Source organism: Cynara cardunculus (assembly GCF_001531365.2).
Source record: "Cynara cardunculus var. scolymus isolate 2C chromosome LG 2, CcrdV1, whole genome shotgun sequence".
NCBI classification, from domain to species: domain Eukaryota; kingdom Viridiplantae; phylum Streptophyta; class Magnoliopsida; order Asterales; family Asteraceae; genus Cynara; species Cynara cardunculus.
The window spans coordinates 6,779,096-6,801,953 of NC_037529.1; the positions used below are offsets into that span (position 1 = coordinate 6,779,096).

General features: G+C 33.9%; 3 protein-coding genes and 1 non-coding gene across 5 annotated transcripts; 1 reads left to right on the forward strand and 3 right to left on the reverse strand.

Annotated features, from left to right (window-relative positions):
* Window positions 1–1,551: 1,551 nt before the first annotated feature.
* LOC112507682 (zinc finger protein ZAT7-like) lies at window positions 1,552–2,228 on the forward strand. Its single transcript, XM_025112346.1, has one exon. It carries the CDS (start codon window positions 1,600–1,602, stop codon window positions 2,047–2,049), a length of 450 nt encoding a protein of 149 aa, XP_024968114.1. The 5' UTR covers window positions 1,552–1,599; the 3' UTR covers window positions 2,050–2,228.
* Window positions 2,229–8,495: 6,267 nt separating this feature from the next.
* LOC112505730 (ras-related protein RABE1c) lies at window positions 8,496–15,661 on the reverse strand. Of its 2 annotated transcripts, none has more exons than XM_025109676.1 (9): window positions 15,474–15,661; window positions 15,196–15,331; window positions 11,241–11,313; window positions 11,062–11,162; window positions 10,839–10,904; window positions 10,096–10,193; window positions 9,935–9,997; window positions 9,774–9,866; window positions 8,496–8,951 (listed from the first exon to the last, which is right to left on the reverse strand). In XM_025109676.1, the coding sequence occupies exons 2-9, from the start codon at window positions 15,266–15,268 to the stop codon at window positions 8,868–8,870; spliced, it is 651 nt and encodes a 216-aa protein (XP_024965444.1). In that variant the 5' UTR covers window positions 15,269–15,331; window positions 15,474–15,661; the 3' UTR covers window positions 8,496–8,867. The 2 variants fall into 2 exon arrangements, with proteins under 2 accessions (XP_024965444.1, XP_024965445.1); XM_025109677.1 differs by having other exon boundaries at window positions 15,428–15,654.
* A 1,248-nt stretch (window positions 15,662–16,909) lies between these two features.
* Window positions 16,910–16,983, reverse strand: TRNAI-UAU. The gene has a single exon. It is a non-coding gene; the product is annotated as a tRNA-Ile (tRNA).
* A 2,459-nt stretch (window positions 16,984–19,442) lies between these two features.
* On the reverse strand, window positions 19,443–22,279 carry LOC112506771 (40S ribosomal protein S15a-like). Its single transcript, XM_025111034.1, has 4 exons — window positions 22,205–22,279; window positions 20,122–20,272; window positions 19,734–19,894; window positions 19,443–19,659 (listed from the first exon to the last, which is right to left on the reverse strand). The coding sequence occupies exons 2-4, from the start codon at window positions 20,252–20,254 to the stop codon at window positions 19,561–19,563; spliced, it is 393 nt and encodes a 130-aa protein (XP_024966802.1). The 5' UTR covers window positions 20,255–20,272; window positions 22,205–22,279; the 3' UTR covers window positions 19,443–19,560.
* Window positions 22,280–22,858: the final 579 nt, after the last annotated feature.

Sequence of the window (22,858 nt, forward strand, 5' to 3'; positions counted from 1 at the left end):
TCTGATATGTATCTAATGATAATATAATATTTTATTATATTATATTTATTTATAAATACTTTATAATTTTAAGATATCATATTTTAGATGCTAAAACAATGGTTTTAGAAACATGATACTAAAAAACGAAATGTAACAAAATACATTTCGTTTTTATATATATCATTGTATTTTCTTGACATAATATAATTAGCTCTGAGTTCTAGGGTGTTAATTAAACAATAAAAATGATTTGGAAAAAATTAAAATCGTGTGGCTTGACATAAAGTGACAAAGGTCAATTAAACCAAACCATCAAATGACGGTTTGATCTGAAAGTTTCAAACGGTTTGATATTAAGATTGCCCATGAGATAAAAAAATTATACACATATGCTCCTCTGAACCACAAAAAAAAGGCCATAAACCATATACATTGTTAGGTATTTTAACAAAAAGCAATAACAGTTAAAAAAAAGTCAAACAATAAAAATGAAAAGACAGTTGAGAATTAACGAAAGATAAGAAAAATAAGAAAATACGGAACGAGAAAGCAATGAGTCAAATAATAAGGGGTTGTTTGGTTGCTTGACTTATTTCAGTCTAGCACCGGTGATCAGCTAAATGCTAGTGTTTGGATGAGAAAAAATAAAACTGCTTATATCGGTGTTAAATCGGTAATAAGCAGTTTTTGATAAGTTAATCTTTTCTGACTTTTGAAAAATTATTTATTATCAGTTTACCATTTTAACCATGTTTTGTTAATATTTGTTAATTATTAATCTTATTGATATAAATTTTTGTCAAAGATATTATTATAAATGATGAAACATAAATTTTTATATGTTAAAAAATCAAATAAGTTAATAAGCAATCTCAAAGACTCTCATAAGTCAATAATATAGAAGACTGTCTTTTTTAGTCATTTTACATATATAAGCAAAATTTGTTAAACACTAAAAAAATAACTTATCAACTTTTTAGTACCGCTATAAGCTAATTCAAACACTTTTTATAAAACTCCGGTTTAATACCACATAAGTTAATTAGCACTTTTACAACAAACAAACAAAACATAAGTTGCCTTAAATACGCAATCCCAAACACCCCCTACATATTATAGACGGTTTAAGCTGATACCTTAAATTATAGGCAAGACATTGACTCATGGTTTAGCGTTTTCTCAAACCAAACTAGACCGAAAAACAGTTTGGTTTGGTTTAGTTTGGTTTGACCGGTTTTTGTGGTCCAACTGTTTTTCTAAATATTTATATTTTGTAATAATTTTGAACTCTGGTGTAAAAAGAAGAATTATATTAACGCTGTAATTCTCTCGATCGAGCCTTTAGAAACAACAACAAACAACCAACACTTTGACTCGAAGTCAATGATTTGAGAGGAACTTTCTAGAAGTTTGGTCAACCTTTCTGGAAAAGGAGTCAATAAAGTCAAAATTACGTCATCGCTTACGCCGTTACACTAAACCTTTCTTCGGTTCCCCATATGAGAACTCCAAGATCAGTGCGTGTTCGTCGGACAGTATATATATGCGTTTCAGAACACAAGTAATCCAAACAATTCACCAAATAATTTCTGAAGTTTTGTAAAATTAAGCAGTGAAATGAAGAGAAATTGGGAGAACGACAGAGAGATAGAGAACTTAGCCATGGCCAATTGCTTGACGCTCCTCAATCGTGTTGGTCAATCCGGATCGGGTAGGGTTTTCCATTGCAAGACATGCAACAAGCAGTTCTCAACGTTCCAAGCGCTCGGAGGCCACCGTACCAGCCACAAGCGGCCTAAATCGACCGATGAAACGCCGGCGAAGGCGAAGACACATGAATGTTCGATTTGCGGATTGGAGTTCGAACTCGGGCAGGCATTGGGAGGTCACATGCGAAGGCATCGTGATGCTCTGGCGGAGAAGAGTGTTCGGACGAAAGTGGCGGTGACGGTGGTAGAGGAGGTAGACGGCGGAAGGAGAGGATTGTGTTTGGATCTGAATTTGACGCCCTTTCAGAACAAAGTGAAGATCTGGAGACGTAGTGGAACGGCGGCCATTGCTATTTAGCATTCGGCTAGTTTCATATGCAAACTATATGAACGGAATGCACCATATATATACTCTTGTTTGTTATATATTTTTTTTAATTTAATTAATAAGGATACCATCTATACTTCGAATGGTTAAAATGGTATGGTTGTGTTTGATAACAATTACGTTGCATGACCACAACCAACCGATACGAGCATAGTCATGGTGGTTTATGGCACCACTCGTGGGTTGAGATAACCATCGTTGAGAGGATTCGAATAAACCATGAAACCTGACGTAAAACAAATATTGTTGAATTGGTTTTATTTTACAAATTTTTCCAAAACATGATTCGGGCTGAATATGGATCCATTTTTAGGTGATTTTAGCGAACGATTTATGTAATTGGATTTAAAGAAGAATATGAGGTTGGTAGTTAAGCTATATCACCAAGAGATATGGAGTGCACACTAGATGGATGGCGCCATATGGTGGGGTGGGGCTAGGGGTGGCGAACCGGAACCTATGCAGATTGTAGCATCTACAATGGTGGAACCTCTAAGAACCTCACTTGATAGTAATTCTCTTGTTACATGATTGTCACCACAACAAAATAAGAATCTCAATAAAACTCACAATAGTGGTTCTTACAAAAATCTCACTTTTCATTTTTTTTATTTACAAAATGTAATTTTATTTATAGATTTATATATATATATATATATATATATATAAATTATTAATTTCACTTTTTATATTAATTTTAATTTGTAATTTATATATTTGGTTAACCTATATGAAAAACAATTAAAACATAAACATAATTTTATACTTCAATTAAAAAAGTGTAAAACTACACAAATATTAATATTTATAATAAGTAAGATTAAATAATAAATAGCAATATAGATCACTCGTAATTTCGATTCGATAAAATATGTTCAATCAAATTGGAGCGAAATAGATTATGAATTTTATTTGAGTGCGTTTTAGAATTTCGTTGAAGATTTTCTTGGAATTCATATTTAGAATCTTGAAATATTTGTGTTGAATTATCTAGTTCTTTAAAAAACAATATAATAATATAATGAGATAATAAAAATTAAACTTATTAATATAAAAACATGTAAAAAAATTTACAATAAATGAAAAATAAGACAAAATTGTTAAAAAAAATTGTTTTATTATAATTAGTTTATATTTTTTATATCAATTTTAATTTATATATTTTATAGATTTATTTAAATAATGGTTAAAAAGATAATAAATAAAATAATAACAAAAAAATAAATGTATATAAGAACTCAGGTTCGTGTTCAACCACCTGAGTTCTAATAAAGAATACGTGACTGAACAAGAACTTATATCCCACAGTGGAGGTTCTTGTAAAAATCTAAAGAGGAACCTCAACGGCAACCTCCATTGTGGATGCTCTTATGAAGAGAAGCATTTAGGAGAATGAGTTTCTAAATATCCTAAGTGAAATCCAGAAGCCTCTTAGGGGCCGTTTACCAAATACTTACTCGGGTAAGCGTTTATCAAGTTATATTACCTTATCGGATGAATATGGGAAAGACAAATAATCTTATGCGGTAAGAGCGAGGCAAGAACCGAAAATCTTACTCAGTATGTGACTTTGCACTGACTCTTTCTACGATCAGCTCTTATCGGGTAAATTATTGCATATAAAGTCGTTTTTGTTGACTAAAATTTTACCCGGTAAGTAATGATGATGTTGAAATTTACCAATAAGTGCTTACCGGATAAGTATTTGGTAAACGACCCCTTAGTCCTCTTCAGAAGCCTTTGAGTTTGTTCATAAGCTTTTGATTCGAAAGTGTTTTTGATTCAGAGACTTCTGACTTTGAGGGTTTCTGGCTCTGAAGTACTTTTGAGTTGTTTTCTGATCTGTTTAAGTAGTTTGTAACTGTTGTATTTATAAATTTGTGTAATTAACTGCCCATTAATTACTACAACAATCATTTCATGTTAAATCTCGCATTTAATATAAGAGCAGTTACAATTCTCTAAGATTAGAATGAACAATTTCATTGAAAAAACTGATACTGTTCTTTAGTTAATTTCATGATACCCTCACAGATTAAAATATAAATTAAAAAAAAGGAGCTCTCACGCCATCTTATCCAAGCTATATACTCTTTATTTCTCTGTATTTTTTAATTTCCTCCAAAATCTAAGTTTTTAAAGTTGCATTTTTTATCCAAAATAAAGTTGTTTCATCAATAATACTTCACAGAGGCTTTTGAAAGGTAGTTTTTTCTTCGAAAGGTGAACGTTTTGTCGTCACGACAGAAATTCGGGGAGTTTTGATGATCTAAACACGAGGCTTATAGCATCAACTAAAAGCATTGATGGGAGTTTATCTGATTAGGTGCTTCTGGATTGACATTATTACATATGAATCAGATTCCATTGTGGAAGACAGAATTTTTTCTGAAGAATTCGCCATGATCCATGCATAATATCATGAAAAATGGATACAAATTTTTGACTGCTACTTAGTATCGGCAATAGGTCTGAAAAAATATCTAAAAATAAAAACTTTAGATATCTGTACCCTGTCGAAGTAAAGAACCATGGCATATATGTTTGGAATAGATTCCATTTTGAGAGAGTTGAATAAGCACTATCTCGTTGAAAAGTTCTATACATCTGCCCTTTCTCAACGCATTTCTTTAGACAAAGACTCCGTTTTTTCCTCAAATCAAGTTTATGACCGGTAACATGTAACACCATAATTTTTGTGTGTATATTTACGGGTTTTAAATGCATCTTTGACCTTAGAATAAACCTTAGTTCCTATCTTGAATTGGTTAGACTTGATAGTAAATAGTTAAGAAAAAATCATTTTTGGACAGTTTTTCTTCGCACCCGGCCTTCACGCCAGTGAAGCAGGATTGAACCCGGGGCCTGAAAACCAATTTGTAAGTTCATCCTAACATTTCTAAACTGTTATTCATGTTAAAACCTTTCATTTCAGTTTCCTAGAACTTGCCTCTTGACATATTTTGCATATTTATAGATCTTGACCAACTTGATTATTTTGTGAGATTTACAGGTTTTTACCTTTTTTGCTAGGAAATGATGAATCTTCGAGAATGGGTTATAAAAGTGTACTTGTTTGGGGATCTTAAATCCTTATCTTTGGGAAGCTGGGTTTAACTTAACCTAGCAATATGAGTTCAAGTTGTTTTGTGAAAACTTTGTACATGTCAAAATTGTTAACTTTGGAATCTTGAAGTGCATACCTTAAGATTTATCAAATGTTGTCGATTACTTGATAGATTTGCATCTTTTACACATTTGGTCTTGAGAAGTATATATGTATATGGGATTTTTAGACTTTTTGATAAATAAATCATAAGCGTGTGTTCTTTTGATTGAATTATTCTTCATATGGGATTATTCGATGTTAACACCCTTTCCGTATTTTGATTTTTATAAATCATTCGAAAATGTATATGCTCGAGTTGTTGGACACATTTTGGGTGTTGTTACTTATTTGGAAATGTTTTCTTGAAGTTATGATGTGTTTTGAGATTTTACCCAACGTTTGAACTGATGATAAAGATATTCACATTTTTATAAAGATATTGCATTGTTATTTGAGAATTATATGTTTTGAATGTGTTGCTAATTCATTTAGAGTCATGTAAATTGGGCATTAATGCATTGAATCCATAGGCATATGTGTCAGTCGTGTTTTGCTAAGCGAGGAGTTTTATGTTCTCGACTCAAAGCCATAAGGTTTAGCATAATGAGGAGTTTTGATATTCTCAGTCTGGGCCTTTTTGGTTGTGACAAGAGAGAAATTTTTGAGGTTCTCTTCTTGATATCAATGGTTTGGGACAGAGGAGTTCTGATGTCCTCTCTTTAGAATCTTCAGAGCAAGTAAGGAGTTTTGATGTTCTCAACTTGTAACTTGGGGAATGACTAAGTAAGGAGTTTTGATGTTCTTGTCTAAACCTCAAATAATTACCAAGGTTTGTATGTTGGGGGTGATTTGCTCGTCAATATCTCGATGTGGCTTACTTAGTTTTCTGCCACTTGAAGGAAACAAGTCTCCCCTGTCACTAGAATGTGTTATATTTGGATACTATATTATCCATGTCTTCAATGTTGTTTTGGGTATGAAGTGTATCCACACTTCATGGTTTGGGTATCTTGGAACTTATTCATGCTTTATTGTTTTGGGCATTAAACCTTTTCCATGTTCTTTGGTCGTCTTGGATGATAGAATTTTATCCATGTTTCAATATTTGAATCTTAAATCTTATTCACGTTTTTGGTGAGTACTGGATTTTGACTTCATGTTAAAATGGGTATCTTGGGCACCAGGTTTTTATCATTAAAATAATGGTTTTGAAAAAGATATTGTTTTTATTTTAAATATATTTCGTTTTGGAGTTGTGATTTGAATAACATATTTTCCTAGTTTTACTATTTTATATTAAAGATAAAATTGTTTGAACTCACTAAGCATCAAATCTAACATTTTTATTTACCGGCATGTACATCAGGTCCTCGTTTGGGATTGGTGCTATCGACATTGTGTTGAATTGAGTGCTAGCTAGAGGCACGAGAAAGATCTAGCTAATCGGTGACGTCTTCCGTACTTTGAAGATAATAACGACTAATAGGTTTTAGTAACACCCGCCTTAAATATAGTCTTTTGTAAAGTTTTGGAATATTATGTATCAATGTTAAAACTTCGATCGCCATTGTAGGTGATCAACGTCGACTTTAGAAAGGGATTTAATTACTTATCTAATGTTTTATCAAAATTTTAAATGAGTCGTTCTTTTCAGATTTGAGGGTGTTACGTACACGTTGAGGATACGTAAAGGTTCCATTTCATGATTTAGACACCATAAGATAGTTCGGCTCCAAGTGTTTCGATGCTAAATAAGGCACAACATAGGGAGTTGGAAATGGCATAAATGAGGATATGCTACAATATCAGATACCGAACAAGGTCTTTTAAATGGAGCTACGGGTGGCACCTAGCATGGATAAAGTGAGGGAGGAAAGACTAGGGTGGCAAAAAAGATCCAATCCGAATCCAATCCAAAATTAACAGGTTGGGTTGAGATTTTCAACCCATTTAAAGAAATGGGTCAACCTGCATGACTCATTTAAATAAATGGGTTGGATTTAGTTGAATTTTTCAACCCGTTTTCAACCCATTTAAAATATTATATAATTTTATTTTATTTTTAATATTATATCTAGTATTCTAATTTTTTATTTTGTTTTATTCTTAATTAAAAATCCTATCTTTGTGAGATGAAACTTTAAATTCCAATCGCCTCCATTACTCTTAATCATCATGAAACCCTAAGAAAACTCTTTATTCCATTACTCCATTATCGCATCCAAAGTCCAATCCAACTTATTTTGAACAATATATTTCTTGTGGTCGTGTTTTATTCAAACTTTGAACAATTTGTTTGTATTTGTGGTTGTGTTTTATTCAAAAAAAAATTAAATAGTCTAGTTTTTTTATATTTAAAATTTTAAAATTAAATGGGTCAACTCAGCTTTAACCCATTTATTTAACAGATTGGGTTAAGAAAATCGTAAACAGGTCAATCCGCTCTTAACCCATTTAGGTAAAAGGTTGGGTAGAAAAATCTCAGCCATTTAATTAAATGGGTTAGGTTGGGTTAAAATTTTCAACCTGTTTAATAAATGGGTTGAACCCGAACCCGAACCCAACCTAACTCATTGCCAGCCCTAGGAAAGACCATGGTGGTTTGGACACGTTTATAAGCATTTCGGTCACAAGAGTGAGCAGAGACGGACCTAAAAAAAATCAATCGGTGACATATTTTGAGTATAAGAAACAAATATAAGGATATTTTTCATAAAATTATTATTGATATGTTGGTTAGTTCATTGTTTTCCTATGTGGTCGTGTTCAAGTTTTTTTATTACAAATTCTTTTAAAAAACATAATAAATCTAAAATTAAAAGTTAAAAAACCCAAGAAAATAACACTAACAAGATTCAAACTCGAACCTTGGGTGGACAGAACTCATGCAAAGCAACTCTACCAGAGATTGCGTGTGTCCTTATTGTGGTTTTAAAATATATGCGGTCACACTTTTAACGACCCTGTATTTTTACACTACGACCGAAAAACGAAATGGTGCATGTGCCACAACAACCCCCCCCCCCCCCCCCCCCCACAAAAGGTTCGTCCCTGGAAGTAAGGAGGCAAACCGATGAGGCCATAGGATGAGAAACCGAAAGCAGACATAGCAGCAGCATTAGCCGTTGCCATGAACATGACCTCTAATAAAAACACTTATAGAGACGATGAATTAAGGTAGCCGATTAAGGGTAAAGTTGCTTAACAAGGTAGCCTCTAGGATAGGACGATAGCTAGTATCCCAAGTGGGCCGTCGATATGAAAAAAGAAACAGGCATTTACACCAATAACGAAAGTGGACTCGATATGAACAAGAGAAACGGGCATTTACGCCAATAACAAGACCAAGATCTCACAATAAGTATAGTTACAATCATTGTATTTCCTAGATACCATTGGTAGTGCTATAAGATAAGATATGGCAAGAAAAAGAACAATACAAACAAACATGAAACAAAAGGGATATTGGCGTTACGTACTTCATGTGAAACAGAACTAGAAAAATGATTTTCGAAATAATAGAACCTCCTACCTTTCACATACTATCACAAGGGTCCAATTCAATGGGAGATAAAGTTGTTTACAAGCACTCCCATCATCATCATCATATTGTTGTCACAGTTAGTTTCACCATCATTTCCCCCCACCGGAGCAGCACCACGGAGAATTCTGTGTCCGTTTAAGAACCGCAGCATGCTGATTTCTGTGTGGGCTGACCGTCTCCAGCTGCTGCATCTGGTTTGTTAATTTTAATCGTCGATGGCTGCAATCATTCAAAATCAAACCTATCTATCAGCTTTGTAGTTTTAAGGATTCAGGACACTTTTGTTTTAGTTACAGCAGTTTTGTTAGACATTAAATGGTCGTATTTCTGAAGCAACTTTGACAGTGTTATTTTGAAAACTTCCTGATACATACATACATACATATATATATATATAGAGAGAGAGAGGGGAGGGGAGTTTCAAATATAAGCCATTGAATATATGGGGTTTCAAAAGATTATCCCCCTATCTTAGATGAAAAATCGTCATGTAGAACAAATCAAACAATACCTCAAGGTAAAAGTTCTCACGGTTTTCACAAAATATGGGGTTAACATTTGATTACTCCCCTATAATCCTATATATATATAGAGAGAGATAGAGAGAGAGAGGGTGAGTTATTATGCAACCCTTCACATTTGTACAACCAATACAACTCAATCTCAACTGTCCATTTAATTTGATGAATATGTGATTTCATAAAAGTTTGATTATTTCCTAATATGAAGTATAAATCATAATTAATGAACTCTAATCATCTTCCATAAATATTCAAATCATAATAAATGAACTCTTATCATTTCCACAAATATCTCAATTGATTGGGTTGCATTGGTTGTACAAATGAACATGGTTGCATTTGAAATATACCCTATATATATATATATATATACTAATTTTGAGGAATTCTTGTGTTAGGAAGAGATATTCTTCTGTTAGGAAGAGGTGTTCCAAAATTTGTTAGAAGGTCATGCATTTAAAGAAAATATGTTAGAAGGTTATTCTCATTCTCCTAAATAACCCCTTTTGTGACGATATACCTCGGCCTTGGAGTCGGTGTCTGAAAGCCTTTGCTTGATATCTTTTGCTATTGAAAAGAAAACTTGCTCCACATTTAGGTTTGTTTTTGCACTCTGCCAAAAACAGGAAATTATTCAAGACTCTCTCTTAGCCATCTAAGGAGTTTGCTGGTTTCACTTACAGTTTCGAAGAACTTAATGCCATATTCATCGGCAAGTGCTTGTCCTTTTGAGGTTGGTACAGCCTACAAGAAGATGTGATGATGTCAGGTTTTTTGGTTTCTTGATGGATAAACTTTGATCAAAGTAGCTACAAAAAGCACAAATACACACACTGGCATACCCTTTTACTTTCATCCATATCAGCCTTGTTCCCAACCAGGATCTTGTTGACATTATCTGAGGCATGTTGTTCAATGTTGCGAATCCAGTTTCTTATGTCTGGCAAACCGGGATGCAAAGACGGTAAATAATGAGATTCATCACAATGAGCCAACATATATGTGGCATCATCGTGCATATTAGAGAAGAATATCAATAGAAGGTCCAGAATAATTCTATGTTAGCCGAAACAATGCAAGGATGTGTTTGGTATGCAAAGGGGTACTGAACAGTATAGACAAGAGTAAGGTAGGCAGGTGAAAGAATTGTGGAAGGTTCTAGTGTTTTAATTTGACATGGTAGTTTAGTAATTTACTGGTCTTGTCTCGTCTCCTTTATTTTTGTTGGTGGGACAAAAAAAGTACATTTTTATCCCACTCGGTCTTGTCTAGTCTTGGTCTATGTCGTACCAAACATGGGACGACAGGTTTTTGTTCTGTGGTGGCCCATCTTGTCCCGCATACCAAATGCACCATAAAGGTTTGTATGGTACAATCACTTATCCATCCCTTGACAGATTTTTTGAGCAAAGTAAGTTGTGTTGGATGCCATTCTAATGGGGCATACCCCCGATCATGTTTAGCTCAAAGTAGGCTACATGACACCCCTCACTAATAACTGATGGCCAATAAGCTAATTAGAATGAGTTGTGAGATAAGGAGTAAGCTGAATTCAACTATAAGAGTTGAGGAAAGAAAACCTTACTATTGAAAGATGATTCGTCTGTAACATCATACACCAACAAAATACCCATAGCACCCCTGTAGTAAGCTGGAGTTTGGAGGAACCAAAGTGTAAATTACATAGCATTATAATATGAAACACAGCATAATTAAATTTATAAATATTTGACGATATATAGACAAATTCTCGGTGAAGACCAGTTCTTTCATCTTAATTACAAGGATAGAAGAAAACCAAGTTGTACCAGTTGTGATTGTCCGGAATCGTTCCTGACCAGCTGTGTCCCAAATTTGAAGCTTGATGCGCTTGCCATCAAGTTCAACGGTTCTTATCTTAAAATCAATACTGTAGCAAGAACTTAGTGATGTCTGAAAGAAAATTAATAATCAACAGTTTCATGCAGTAGTTATGAAATCAACTCACCCGATGGTAGTGATAAAACTAGTAGTGAATGAACCATCAGAAAAACGCAGAAGAAGGCAACTCTTCCCCACACCTGTAAAAGAAACAGCAGATATTCACACTGTGATTAATGATAACTAGCTCAGAACATTAATGTTACCTCACAAAGGCACATCGACCATAACTACAGAAAAAGTGTTTCAAAAAATAGAAAATAAGATTAGGTTGGAATGTTGATGAGAAATGGCTTTGAAAGTAAGTTGCTCCTACTAAAATTCGAAGACAATACATTATTGATTAAAAAATGAGATCCCTATGACCTTCTGCTGTAAAAGAGAATATTAGCAGGAAGAGAAGGAAGAACATACAGATCCAGAAGAGTCATGGAGAAGACACTTAGGGGCCGTTTACTAAACTTACCGGGTCATTTACCTTAACGGATGAACATGGCAAGGGCCGAGAATCTTACCGGGCGTGAGCGATGATAAGGATGGAGAGTCTTACCCGGTAAGTAAGGGTGACGACTCTCACCTGCTAAGCGCTTACCGGGTAAATTGTTGCACATTATACCATTTTGATGTACTACAATCAACCCGGTAAAGTAAGTTACAGTGTTGACTCTTACAAGTAAGTGTTTGGGTAAACAGGCCCTTTTGTATCTCAACTAAGAGGAGCAAGGGAAATTACGTCCTTCGTAGTGAATGAACAAGTTTTCTTATTAAACTATCAGGCTAATGCCCAAAACAAGAGCTTGTACTTGAACCTCATGACACTGTTTTATGATGAGTATAACATCTTCATCAGTCGCATATGGCTAAGACATGAAATTCTGAAACATTCAATCCAAGCAGTAGCGATTACACGTATTTGAGATAAACACTAACAGATAACAGTTAGGCACAGGCTGACAGCAGTGAAAGAAATGCAAAGAAATTATGTTTTGAAAAACTATGTATTATTACCATTTAAAAACAAGTCTGAATTTATTTATTCAATAGGAGTAACTGACAACATCGTGAATGCAAATCCTTGTTTCCTTCGTTTTTCACCCTTGAGGGTAGAGGCTAGGTCTGCGTATATCTTACCCCCAGATCCTACCTCTGTGTATGATATACTAGGTTCGTTTGGTTTGTTTTTGGTTATTACTACGATGATTAGCAGCTTTATCATTTATTTTTAATTGGTCAAAATAGTATTAGGATAAATAAGTTCTCTTTTATTGTTTCTTAGTTCTATGCAAAGTTCAGAACACTGATGTCTAATGGTCTTATATATAGTGATATAATCACCCATCACCACAGTATAGTGATTTTATGATTGTTTATATGTGAGCTTTGCTCTAGTTGCCCCTTGCTAGTGTTGGTGTTAACCCGCTTTTATTGTTCTTTGATCCTTTCATCCACTTGTCTATCCCATCCTATAGAAACAGACAAGAATGTTTCTGTTCTTTCATGATTTTTCCAATTACACACTCAATAAAAATATGTATCAACCACACACCATACTTGATAATTATATAACTTGCATCATTCTCATCCCATTTAAGTCAAATTAAGGAGCATGATAGGTCAAATTGAGTCAAAAAGACGAGAAAAAGAAGAAGATGACAGAGAGCATGCTAACATCTCAACCATTAGTGATGATTAATGTTAGGTGATTTGATTAAAATTGGACGAGAATGATGTCATTGATATAATTATGGGAGTACTAATATGTGATTGATAAATCTTCTATTACGATAAAGACAAAGTAATTGAAATACGTGTAAAAGTATAATGATGTTTTTATCTATTATGCCTCCTAATCTACGCCAGGTATAAGAGCCAAAACCTTGATTTTTCTTCGAACTTCAAAATTATATCAATTTTCTATCCCATAACGCACCAGCTTCACAACAAACATAATCACCTAACCTCCTCTATCCGTTCCTTTTCCACATACCCTTATTTCTCCTCACAAGCTGTTCTGACATCAACTTTACGATAAAGGAACAAACTTATATAGATACGAGAACACCTAGCATGCAGCATGCAACTTTTTTAGGAAAAGGAACCATCAGTAGTAGTTGATTTTAGAAATTCCAGAAACAGCTACGGGAATAGTTTCAAACTTCTTTGGTCAAATCAGCTGAACCAAAAATAATACAGCCAAAACTCACGAAGAGGAAAATGTTAAATCAAAGATGACAATTGATAAAACAGAAAAAACAAGGATCTTGAATATACAGCTGAAAAGTTGGAATTTCAGTCTCGAGGACATTGAATTTTGGTTCCTGGTTCACTTACTTGCACCACCGACTAATCAGAAGTCATTGTTACGTTGAGCTGAAGAACATATGACATATATCTTCAAGATTTCAGGGATGCATTAGCTTTCTTGGTTTCTAATTATCTGCAAATATTAAACTTGATCTAGCTTTTTTCCTATGAGGTTATGGGGAGGACAAGAGCACTTATGAAAATTCAAAAAAATAACATTTTGGAAATTATGTATTATATTTTGGGATAAACTTGAAGGAACAATTAGGGTAAGTGTTATATAGAAAACTATGTACAATAAATACTCCAACAAGTGTGGAAGCCATTGCATGTTTCTTAAACAATTTTATATCCCTAGTGGACCTCTTGCCTCAAATCAAAGCAGGTCAAGGCATATTACAACCTACTTCATCTGCCTTTCTTGTATTTGGACTCTTTCGCGCTATATGCTTCTCCCAACATATCATAAGATTCCAGCTCTTGAAAATCCCATTTCCTTGTCGAATTGTTTGTCTTTGTTAAATCATGGACAAGTCTAAACTCTAAAGGTTTTGATGATATCGATATTGAGGCAAACCCATGGAAATACCCCTTTATGAAAGAAAAAAGATACTAAGTAACTTTTTGGTTGTTATTAGCAAATTGTTAGCTTTATTAGTTAGAATAACAATAAAGTTTCCTTTTTATTGTTTTCTTGTTCTATTATGTCTAGAAATCTACACATACTCCTCCATATATTTCTCTCACCATGATAGCATAGAGTAATTTTATGGCTGAATATAGTAAGATCCTGACTTCCTGGCCAATCATGTAATGTCTCTATTCTTCCATTGCTATTTCTATCCTCACCACCCTTGCACATATCTATCATGTCATAAATCACTGTGCTTTGAATTGGTAATGCACATGCTGCGACTTTAGTTGTATCAAAAATATTAGGAAATATGAACCCAAGAACCTGCTTAGTATAGTAAAAAGCGTTAACCCAATACAATATTTTTTGTGTCCACCAAAATTCAGAAGTTGAGATAAATATCCATAAAATTAGAGTCCTAACATTATTTTCATGTGAAGTGCATTTCTCATTAGTTCTCAAATATAGGAAATTATATCCCATATATATTATTTTCCTCCATTTATCACTAGATCTCTCATAATTACCATCTGACCGTTCATGACAACTGAGCAAAGCGAAAACGTCAATGTTAAATGATACATCCTTATGGTCAGGCTCTCCTTATCACTTACGGAAAACAACACCGCTAGCCAGACATTCATTCTTATTTCTTAATGCCCTCTCTCGTTTCACAGTTGACACACGTCATGCATTATTTTTATTGGTCCAAAATCACCACCTTGAAATTGGAGAACCGGTCACCAGTTGGAAAATTCAGAATAAAGTAGAGACTATCAAAATTCAAAAATTCAGAATAAACCACAAACATAATACTAAAGCATCAACAAGAAAACTACAGCATGTATTACAGAAACAACTCCTCAACGACCAAGAAAGCAAACATTCAACCAAAAAACACTATATTGTGAAAAATTGCACCAAATCAACCTAGATCAATACAAAAACCACATTCACAATACCTAAAACCACTTTTGCAACTTAAAAGATATTAACTAATTTCAACAACATACAACCACAGAATCCGTATACAAAACTATTCAAATATGAACACAAATATAAAATAAGGAAACAAAGCACTAACCGCTATCGCCGATCAAAAGGAGCTTAATAAGGTAATCATAATCTGCTCGTGCCCTTGCCGGTGGAGCGGCCATCGAAGAATCAAAATGTAGTCGATTAAAAAAAACCCTAAAAATCGCGTATATACACGCTTATATCTGCGAAAACAATCAAAACAACGATTCACAAATTAGAAACAGACATCCAATCAATGAATTTAACAGCAAGGTACGCCATCGACATGATACACACACCAGATCAGAGATCTGCCATTGGAGATCAAGAGTCGGATGTTAGTACCATATGACAAAAGTAACAATACGCCTCCCGACGACGACGGTGGGCTAAGACGCGCCACTTCCCTGTTTTTAAGTGCCTCTGTTTTCCGGAGAGTACGCCGGTCACTCCCCTGAGCAATTTCGCAAAAAATGGGGAGAAAACAATGAGGCCGACAGAGAAAGTTTCCGGTGTTGACGCGCACGAGATTAGGATGTAGACAGCTGTCGAGTTTTAATATGAACGACGTGACCGACTACTGTAGTAACTGTGTTCGTGCACCGTAGGGAGTTAAAACTTCCTACTTCCTCTCTTTTGACTGCCTAATATCAAGTTTAAAATCGCTTTAGACTATCTTACAAAGATAATGAAGATATACTCGTATACATTTATATCATTGTTATCTTGATATATATTAAAATCAATAATAAATAGAAACCAATTAAAAGATAAGTTTTGGACAATAATAAAAACTCGATATCATACAACTGAACCGTTCGCAACCAATAAGATAATTGGAAACGCGAATGTCTTGCATTCTGAAAGCTGTCAAAAAACTACGAGGGTGTATCAATCAAGTTTAAAACATCAATCCAAGTGGTGCTTCTGAACAAAATATCGTAAGTATTTGTTGTTTTAGTTGATCATTGTTTTATGAATTTAAATATAACATGTATTTTTCATAGATGAACGAAGCGAAAGAGATGTTAAAACTAGATGTATCATGTAAGAAGGGGTTTAAGTTTGGTCATGTCTGCACCTCATGAAAGATTTCGAGAGTTTATCAAACATCACTGCATCGACTCAAAGATCAATTAGTGTGAAAAAGACAGAATCAAGGCTCCAATCTAATAATAAACTAGAGACTCTACTCAAGGCTAGTAAAAAAATGAGCAAGCTATAGCTAAGAACAATGAAGTTATGCCTAGAAGGAATGAAGTTCAAGTTGAGAAAAATGCAATAGATATAAGGTTGGCGGATGACAAAAATTATGTTCACTGATCTAAATTCTATCATTAACCATGTTTGTTATAAGTTCATAAAAGTAAAATGTTATAATAAGAAATTTTGAAAAAGTAAGTTGATATTTCGCGTATTTTGCCCTTAACCTTATGGTAATTGATTTTATTTTTAGAATTTCGATCTCTTAACCGGTTATAGATATAGATTGTATCGTGTTGAATAAAGTAACGTGTACTAAAAAATGTTGTAGATAAATAACAATTTGTTGACAAAAATGGATAATTAAGGAGTTGAGAACGAAATGCTATGACTTATTCAATGGAAGTTGGGTGAGTTGAATGTCTAAGAAATGATGTTAGTTATTTATAAATTCAGGATTCAAATACGTGGGACCCTAATAAGAAATAAAAGTCCCTATAACGACAATTAATACACATACAAAGATAGTGCACAAAGTAATAAATTATTTAATTAAAATAAAACAATAATATTATATTTGGTCTCGGCGGGGCTCGAACCCGCGACCTTCGGCTCATAAGACCAACGCTCTAACCAACTGAGCTACGAGACCGTCTGCTTTTTGGATATGCGTGATAAATCATTTAAATAGTTAACATCAAATAGGAAAATCAAGTTTAATTATACGAACTACAAACCAAAAATCAAAGTTCCCAAATACAGAGAAATAAAATTGTTACATGTTCACAATCCTTTTATTAGTTATAATTATACTACTTATAATAAATACATACATATATAGGGTTGGGTTGGGTTGGGTTGGGTTAGGTTTACATGTGAGACCCGTAAGACAACTTTTTTACACTTGAAACTTTACAGCAAAATGTTTTGAAGGTAAAAAAGAAGTCGAACCTTCACAGCAAAAACGCTGTAAAGGTTACCTTCACAGAGCTTTGTTGTGAACAGTGACGGATCTAGCCTTTAAGGACTGAAGGGAAAGGCTCTCAGTCAAATACCAAAAACATTTGTTGACTAGCTTAAATCTTCTATTTTTACCCTCGTCTTACATGGTTTTCCCCAGTCTCATAGGGCCATATGCTTGTCTCTCCCAAGTCTCATCCAACGTGCCCCCACCCCCATTAATTTTTTGGATTCATCACTTGCTGTGATTATTATTTTACACAACGTTTTGTTGTAAAGTTTCAAGTGTAAAAAAATGTCTCACATATCTCAAAAAACAGGTTGGTCTGAATATATATTATATATATATAAAGTTGATGGTGGAAGAATATGCGTAAGATATACTCTACCACTAACTAAAGAACTCATTCTTTAAAATCAAACAAATATTTGATCACTTTCATGACTATCCCATCTCTTCTTCTTTTTCTATTATTATGAAGCTCCGGTGAAGTTCAAGCTCACCACCACCACCACCACCAAGCGGAGGAGGGTGGTGGACGGTGGTGGTGGTGAATGAAGTATGTGAGTAGTAGGGCAACTACACAACCTTTGGCAAAAAAAATACAAGAAGAATTGAATATTTCTATTTTTCTTTTCTTTCTTTAATGTTAATGTTGTACAAGAAAATGAATTATTATCAAACATTTTCGAGTATTTTGTTACACACCATCAATTTAATATATGTTGCAACTTATAACACCTGTTTTAGAAGCTTTTTATACCATCATATATTTATATTGAATTATGAAACATTTGTTACGTTATAAAATATATTGGATTATGAGACATCTGGGTTTTCATAAATAAATAAAAAAAACAACTTTACATTGATGATATGCAAAAAAGAAAGGTTTTATATGTCGTTTTTATCATTGTTGAAGCTTGAGCTTTTCCGAATACTTGATACCAAAAGGTGTGTTAGACGCTCATTTTAACGGTTTTCTTGTAGACATTGACAGATTGTCGATTATAGATGGGAATTTCAGTTATCCGGTCATTTGACTTGTCTTAAGTATGATCATAACTGGACAGACAAATCCCTCAACCTTTCATTTAGGACCCCTTCACCTAAACGGTTGGCCTTTTTAATGTCGTTGTTTTAATTATACATGAACTATTAGTTTTATAACATTATCTATGCTATATTATAAAGCATTTGACAAAAACTCTTAAAACTTATATTTTGTATTGTTTATTGATGCATATTACTTAAAATTAAAGATTACAAGTAAATTGTACGTAAGTACGACCTATTAAGCTTCATGTTTGAATTCGTGTAACCAATTATAAATAAATATAATCAAATACAAGATAAAATTCTCATTTTGAATATAAAATTTAAAATATAATTAAAATAATTATCGAGTTCTAATAAAATACTTAATTATTATTTTTATAAAAATTATATTATTAAACCTAAAATAAATTATTTCGTCATTAAACCTAAATTAAATTAAATAAATTACAAAAAAATTGAAAACTTTTACATTTTTTCTAATTTTTATGATTTCTTTAGATTTATATTTTATTAAAAAATAAAACATTATTGTTAGCTCAAAACCACATGATTCCATATTATAACATCGACAGAGATCAAAAAAAATAAAATGAAACATCTAAATCAAAATATATTTTGCCGCATTACACGAGTATCTTCCGGTTGTTAACAAATGTGTTTGAATATAAAATCCTCTTTTTCAACCCTTTTAATTGGTCTCGTAACCGTTACTGGACCGAATAACTAGCCCTTCATAACTCAACTCACTCTTAAAATCCCATAAGTGGTACGGTCCGAGCCTAACTCCTAAATCAGTCCCAATCGGTCCTTGATCGAACCATTTCCTCGTAACCGGTTAATCAGACATTACCACCTCTAGATACATCAAACGATCATAGAGTGCGCAAACGATCGTCCATCCTCTTGTGTGGTTTGGCACGTTTGATCCACCGTGTTGGGTTATAGATTCTGTGATTGGTTTTATGCATAATCATGCTCGTCTTAACGAATGTTGAATCATGTGTTGCCTTCTGTATTACGTTACCTTAGTTCTCAAGAACTTGCAAACGATCATAACAAAGGACTGAACCGAGAAAAATGAAACCCAAACAAACAAAAATCAAAACCATGATTGACTTGACAAAATCCCATATCCAAATAAAAACGTACTTTCTTTCGCTGTCTAGTCTAATAAAATCATTACCAGCAAAATAACTAAAATCTCGAGCTCTAGTAGAAGAAACCGAGCACTTTACCACCAACGTTCTTCCTTCTAGCTTCTTCATGATCCATGATTCCAGCAGATGTGGTTAACACAATGTAACCAAACTGCAAGTTTTTATATCAATTACTTCAAATTCTAGCTTTTATGGGCTTTAAAATTGTTCAAGAAAAAACGTTACCTGTCTTGAAGGAAGAAGTCTAGCGGTCCAAGGCTCGATTTCCTTGACACCAACATCAAATCGTGGACTAATAACCCCACATTTGTTCAAACGCCCATTCAATTCAACAACAATCTTACCAGATCTGTGGTCATCTACGTACTCAAACTCACCAATATAACCTGCAGAATAAGGTGATGCATAAACAAACACATCATTTACTCGTTTTCTCTTAAGACGTCAATTTACAAGTGTGTGAATAAAGAAAAGATATGTTTGGACCACTGGGAATTTTCTTGGCTGATATCTTTCAGGGTCCCATGGAATTAGTCGAGGTGGGGACAAGCAGGCCTGGACATCTACAGTGACAAAATGAAAAAATGGAGAAAATATCAAAAAGAAGGCATACCATGCTTTTGCATAACCGAAAGAAATTTGATGATCACTTTTGAGCACGGCCTAATCATGACCTGTCTTTTCCCCCTCTTCTCAGCATTATACATGCTCTTAAGGGCGTCATTCAGGGTGCTAACCCTCACCATCCTAACAAATTCAAGATACTGCAAGAAAGAGAATTACGTAAATACTCGCTTGCAAACATCAAACTTACTCATTACAGTGCTTTTTAGAACTAATTTGGTCCCCGTATGGCTTCATAAACCTTGCAGATTAAACATATTACCAGCTTATGCCAGAGCAATATAAGAAATGTTTGATACAGCTATTAGTTTCAACATAATCACTCACCCACAACTTCATCTCAAAAGCTGGTCAAAAGAAGCTATATACTAGTGTTCTGTTCTTGTTTGTATCATTTTCAATAAGAATTATCCATCCACAAGTCATGAATAAACAATCAAAAAGCAATGAATCTATTTTTTATCTCTAATGGGCCATAACGTTTAGTAAATGAATATATATTTTGTTTGTATTATTACAGTTTAGTTCATTAGCATCGATTTTATAATGTGGTTGCTATTTGATTTGGTGTATCAAATGCAACTTGGGCATCAATTTGGTAGCTGCCACCATTAAAGCAGTGACTGGGGGTATGACAACACAACTGCCACTTGTTGAGCCACCTGGTGTTGGGAGTAAGTCATGATAGTAACCTAACAACTCATGCCATGGATGAGTCTCAAGAGACTGCCATTCTTGGTAGTCCAGATAATCAATCGAACAAAATGGCAGAGATTAATTCTTAAAGCCAAGTTTAGAACAAACCCTTGAATAGGTATAAAAACAATGTGCACGCGAAAACTGCAAGCCATCTATTATAAGGCGGGAATCAAGGAATTCTAAGCATTTCAAGTTCATCTTACTAAACCCAACCAACAATGTGTAATTTGCTTAACATTAGCAATTTGGTGTTCTTTGTTTTTGTATTTTTGTTCAATTTGGTGCTCCTGGATTTTCATCCCCAAGATGAGTGCAAAAAAAAATAAGAAACTCAATAAATTGTTATTTTTGTCAAGTATTAAAGAATTTTGGTGTCCATCCTGAAGGGGAAGCTATTAATCTTTTTATCTTAAAGATGGAAAGTAATTTATTTCACTATTTTTGGATGGAAGTGGGCTTCTGGCACCAATATTTGAATTCTCTGGTCAGCACAAAACATAGTTATACCGCCTTTTGGTACCTATACTAAAATTATCTCTACATAATAAGGGAATCAGCCATCAAGTACAGTTGGGAATTCAAATATGAGAAAATAGTATTTGCTCTCTTAGTTCATCGATGTTCGCAGTTGCATTATATCTCCAAGCCACAAACACCTACTTGCAATAAGCCAACCATAACCTACTTAACATACACAATTCTAAACTGAATGCCTGCAAGCTGCATAAGTTGGAAAATCGGTGCATAACATAACAAGGACAAAGAAACAGCCAAATTTAGACTTGGGTAAAAAAGGATGGCTAGTCCAATCTCATGAAACGACAGTAGATGAACCAACATGCACATTATATCAAAATGGAAGACCATGTAGCATAGCATTTTAAAACCACTGTTTTGATTCTTCACAAGTTTCTTACCCACAGACTCCATACAAAGGCACAAACTCATTAGTAATTACAATAACCCCTTTTACAAGTGTTCATGATAAGCGATCACAATGTGGTCATTTTCTATGTCTTACAACTGAAACAAATGAGTTAAGAACAGAAATTCAACAAGGATGTAAGAAATAAAAAAAACGCCATTGTTTTGAAGACGCTAAAACAACATACATCTCGAACTCGAAGCACGAGAGCCCTAATCATTCGGGTACCAAAAGTAAATCGAAACAAAGAGAAATCATCAATGCTTATACAACCAGATCAAAATAAGCACTTGCTAGATCGCACGGACATGAAACCTGATCAGAAACTAAAATTTTCAACAAAAGAAAGACTATATCGTACTATACAAACAAGAGATTGGATAAAAAGCGACTGTCCCTGCAAGAAAGCCCCATGTATATGTGTTTGAGAGAGAAAATTAGGGTTTACCTAGAGGCAAAAATGGCAGCGGCGTTTCTGTCGGTACTGCGATACGAGGGAGGAGTTGGAGAGATCGGCACGCGCATTAGGGTTTGGGTGTTTTATAGGGCATTTCAAACGGGAAGAGCTTTATTAAATTACTAAAAACACCCCTAAACTATACAAATATTACCATTCAAGTACATAAACGTTTAGAAATTTTGTTCTGAATTATTTTAAATCTTTAATATGCAAAAAAAAAAGTTTCATCTTAATGAAGAGGTTATGGATCTAATTAATTTAAGGTTATATATCTAAATATCTCAAGTACAGTAAGGGGGTATTTGGTTTTTTTTTTTTTTCACGAAATAAATCTTTAAAATCCTACAAATTCTATAAATAAAGAAATTAAACATTTTTTAGAAATTACATGGTAGTTTAATGAAATGAAATTCTCTAATTTCATAATACCAAATATGTTATTGACTCAGTATATTCTAATCTCATAAAACCCAATATGACCATTGTCGCCCACCTCCGACCACCGTCGATCTGAATTACCTTTGACAACCGCCATCTAAACAACCGCCCGACCATCGACATCTTAACCACAGTTGACTACCATCGATCTGAACCATTGTCGGCTACTACCGATCTGAACCGACGCCAATCATTGTCATCTGA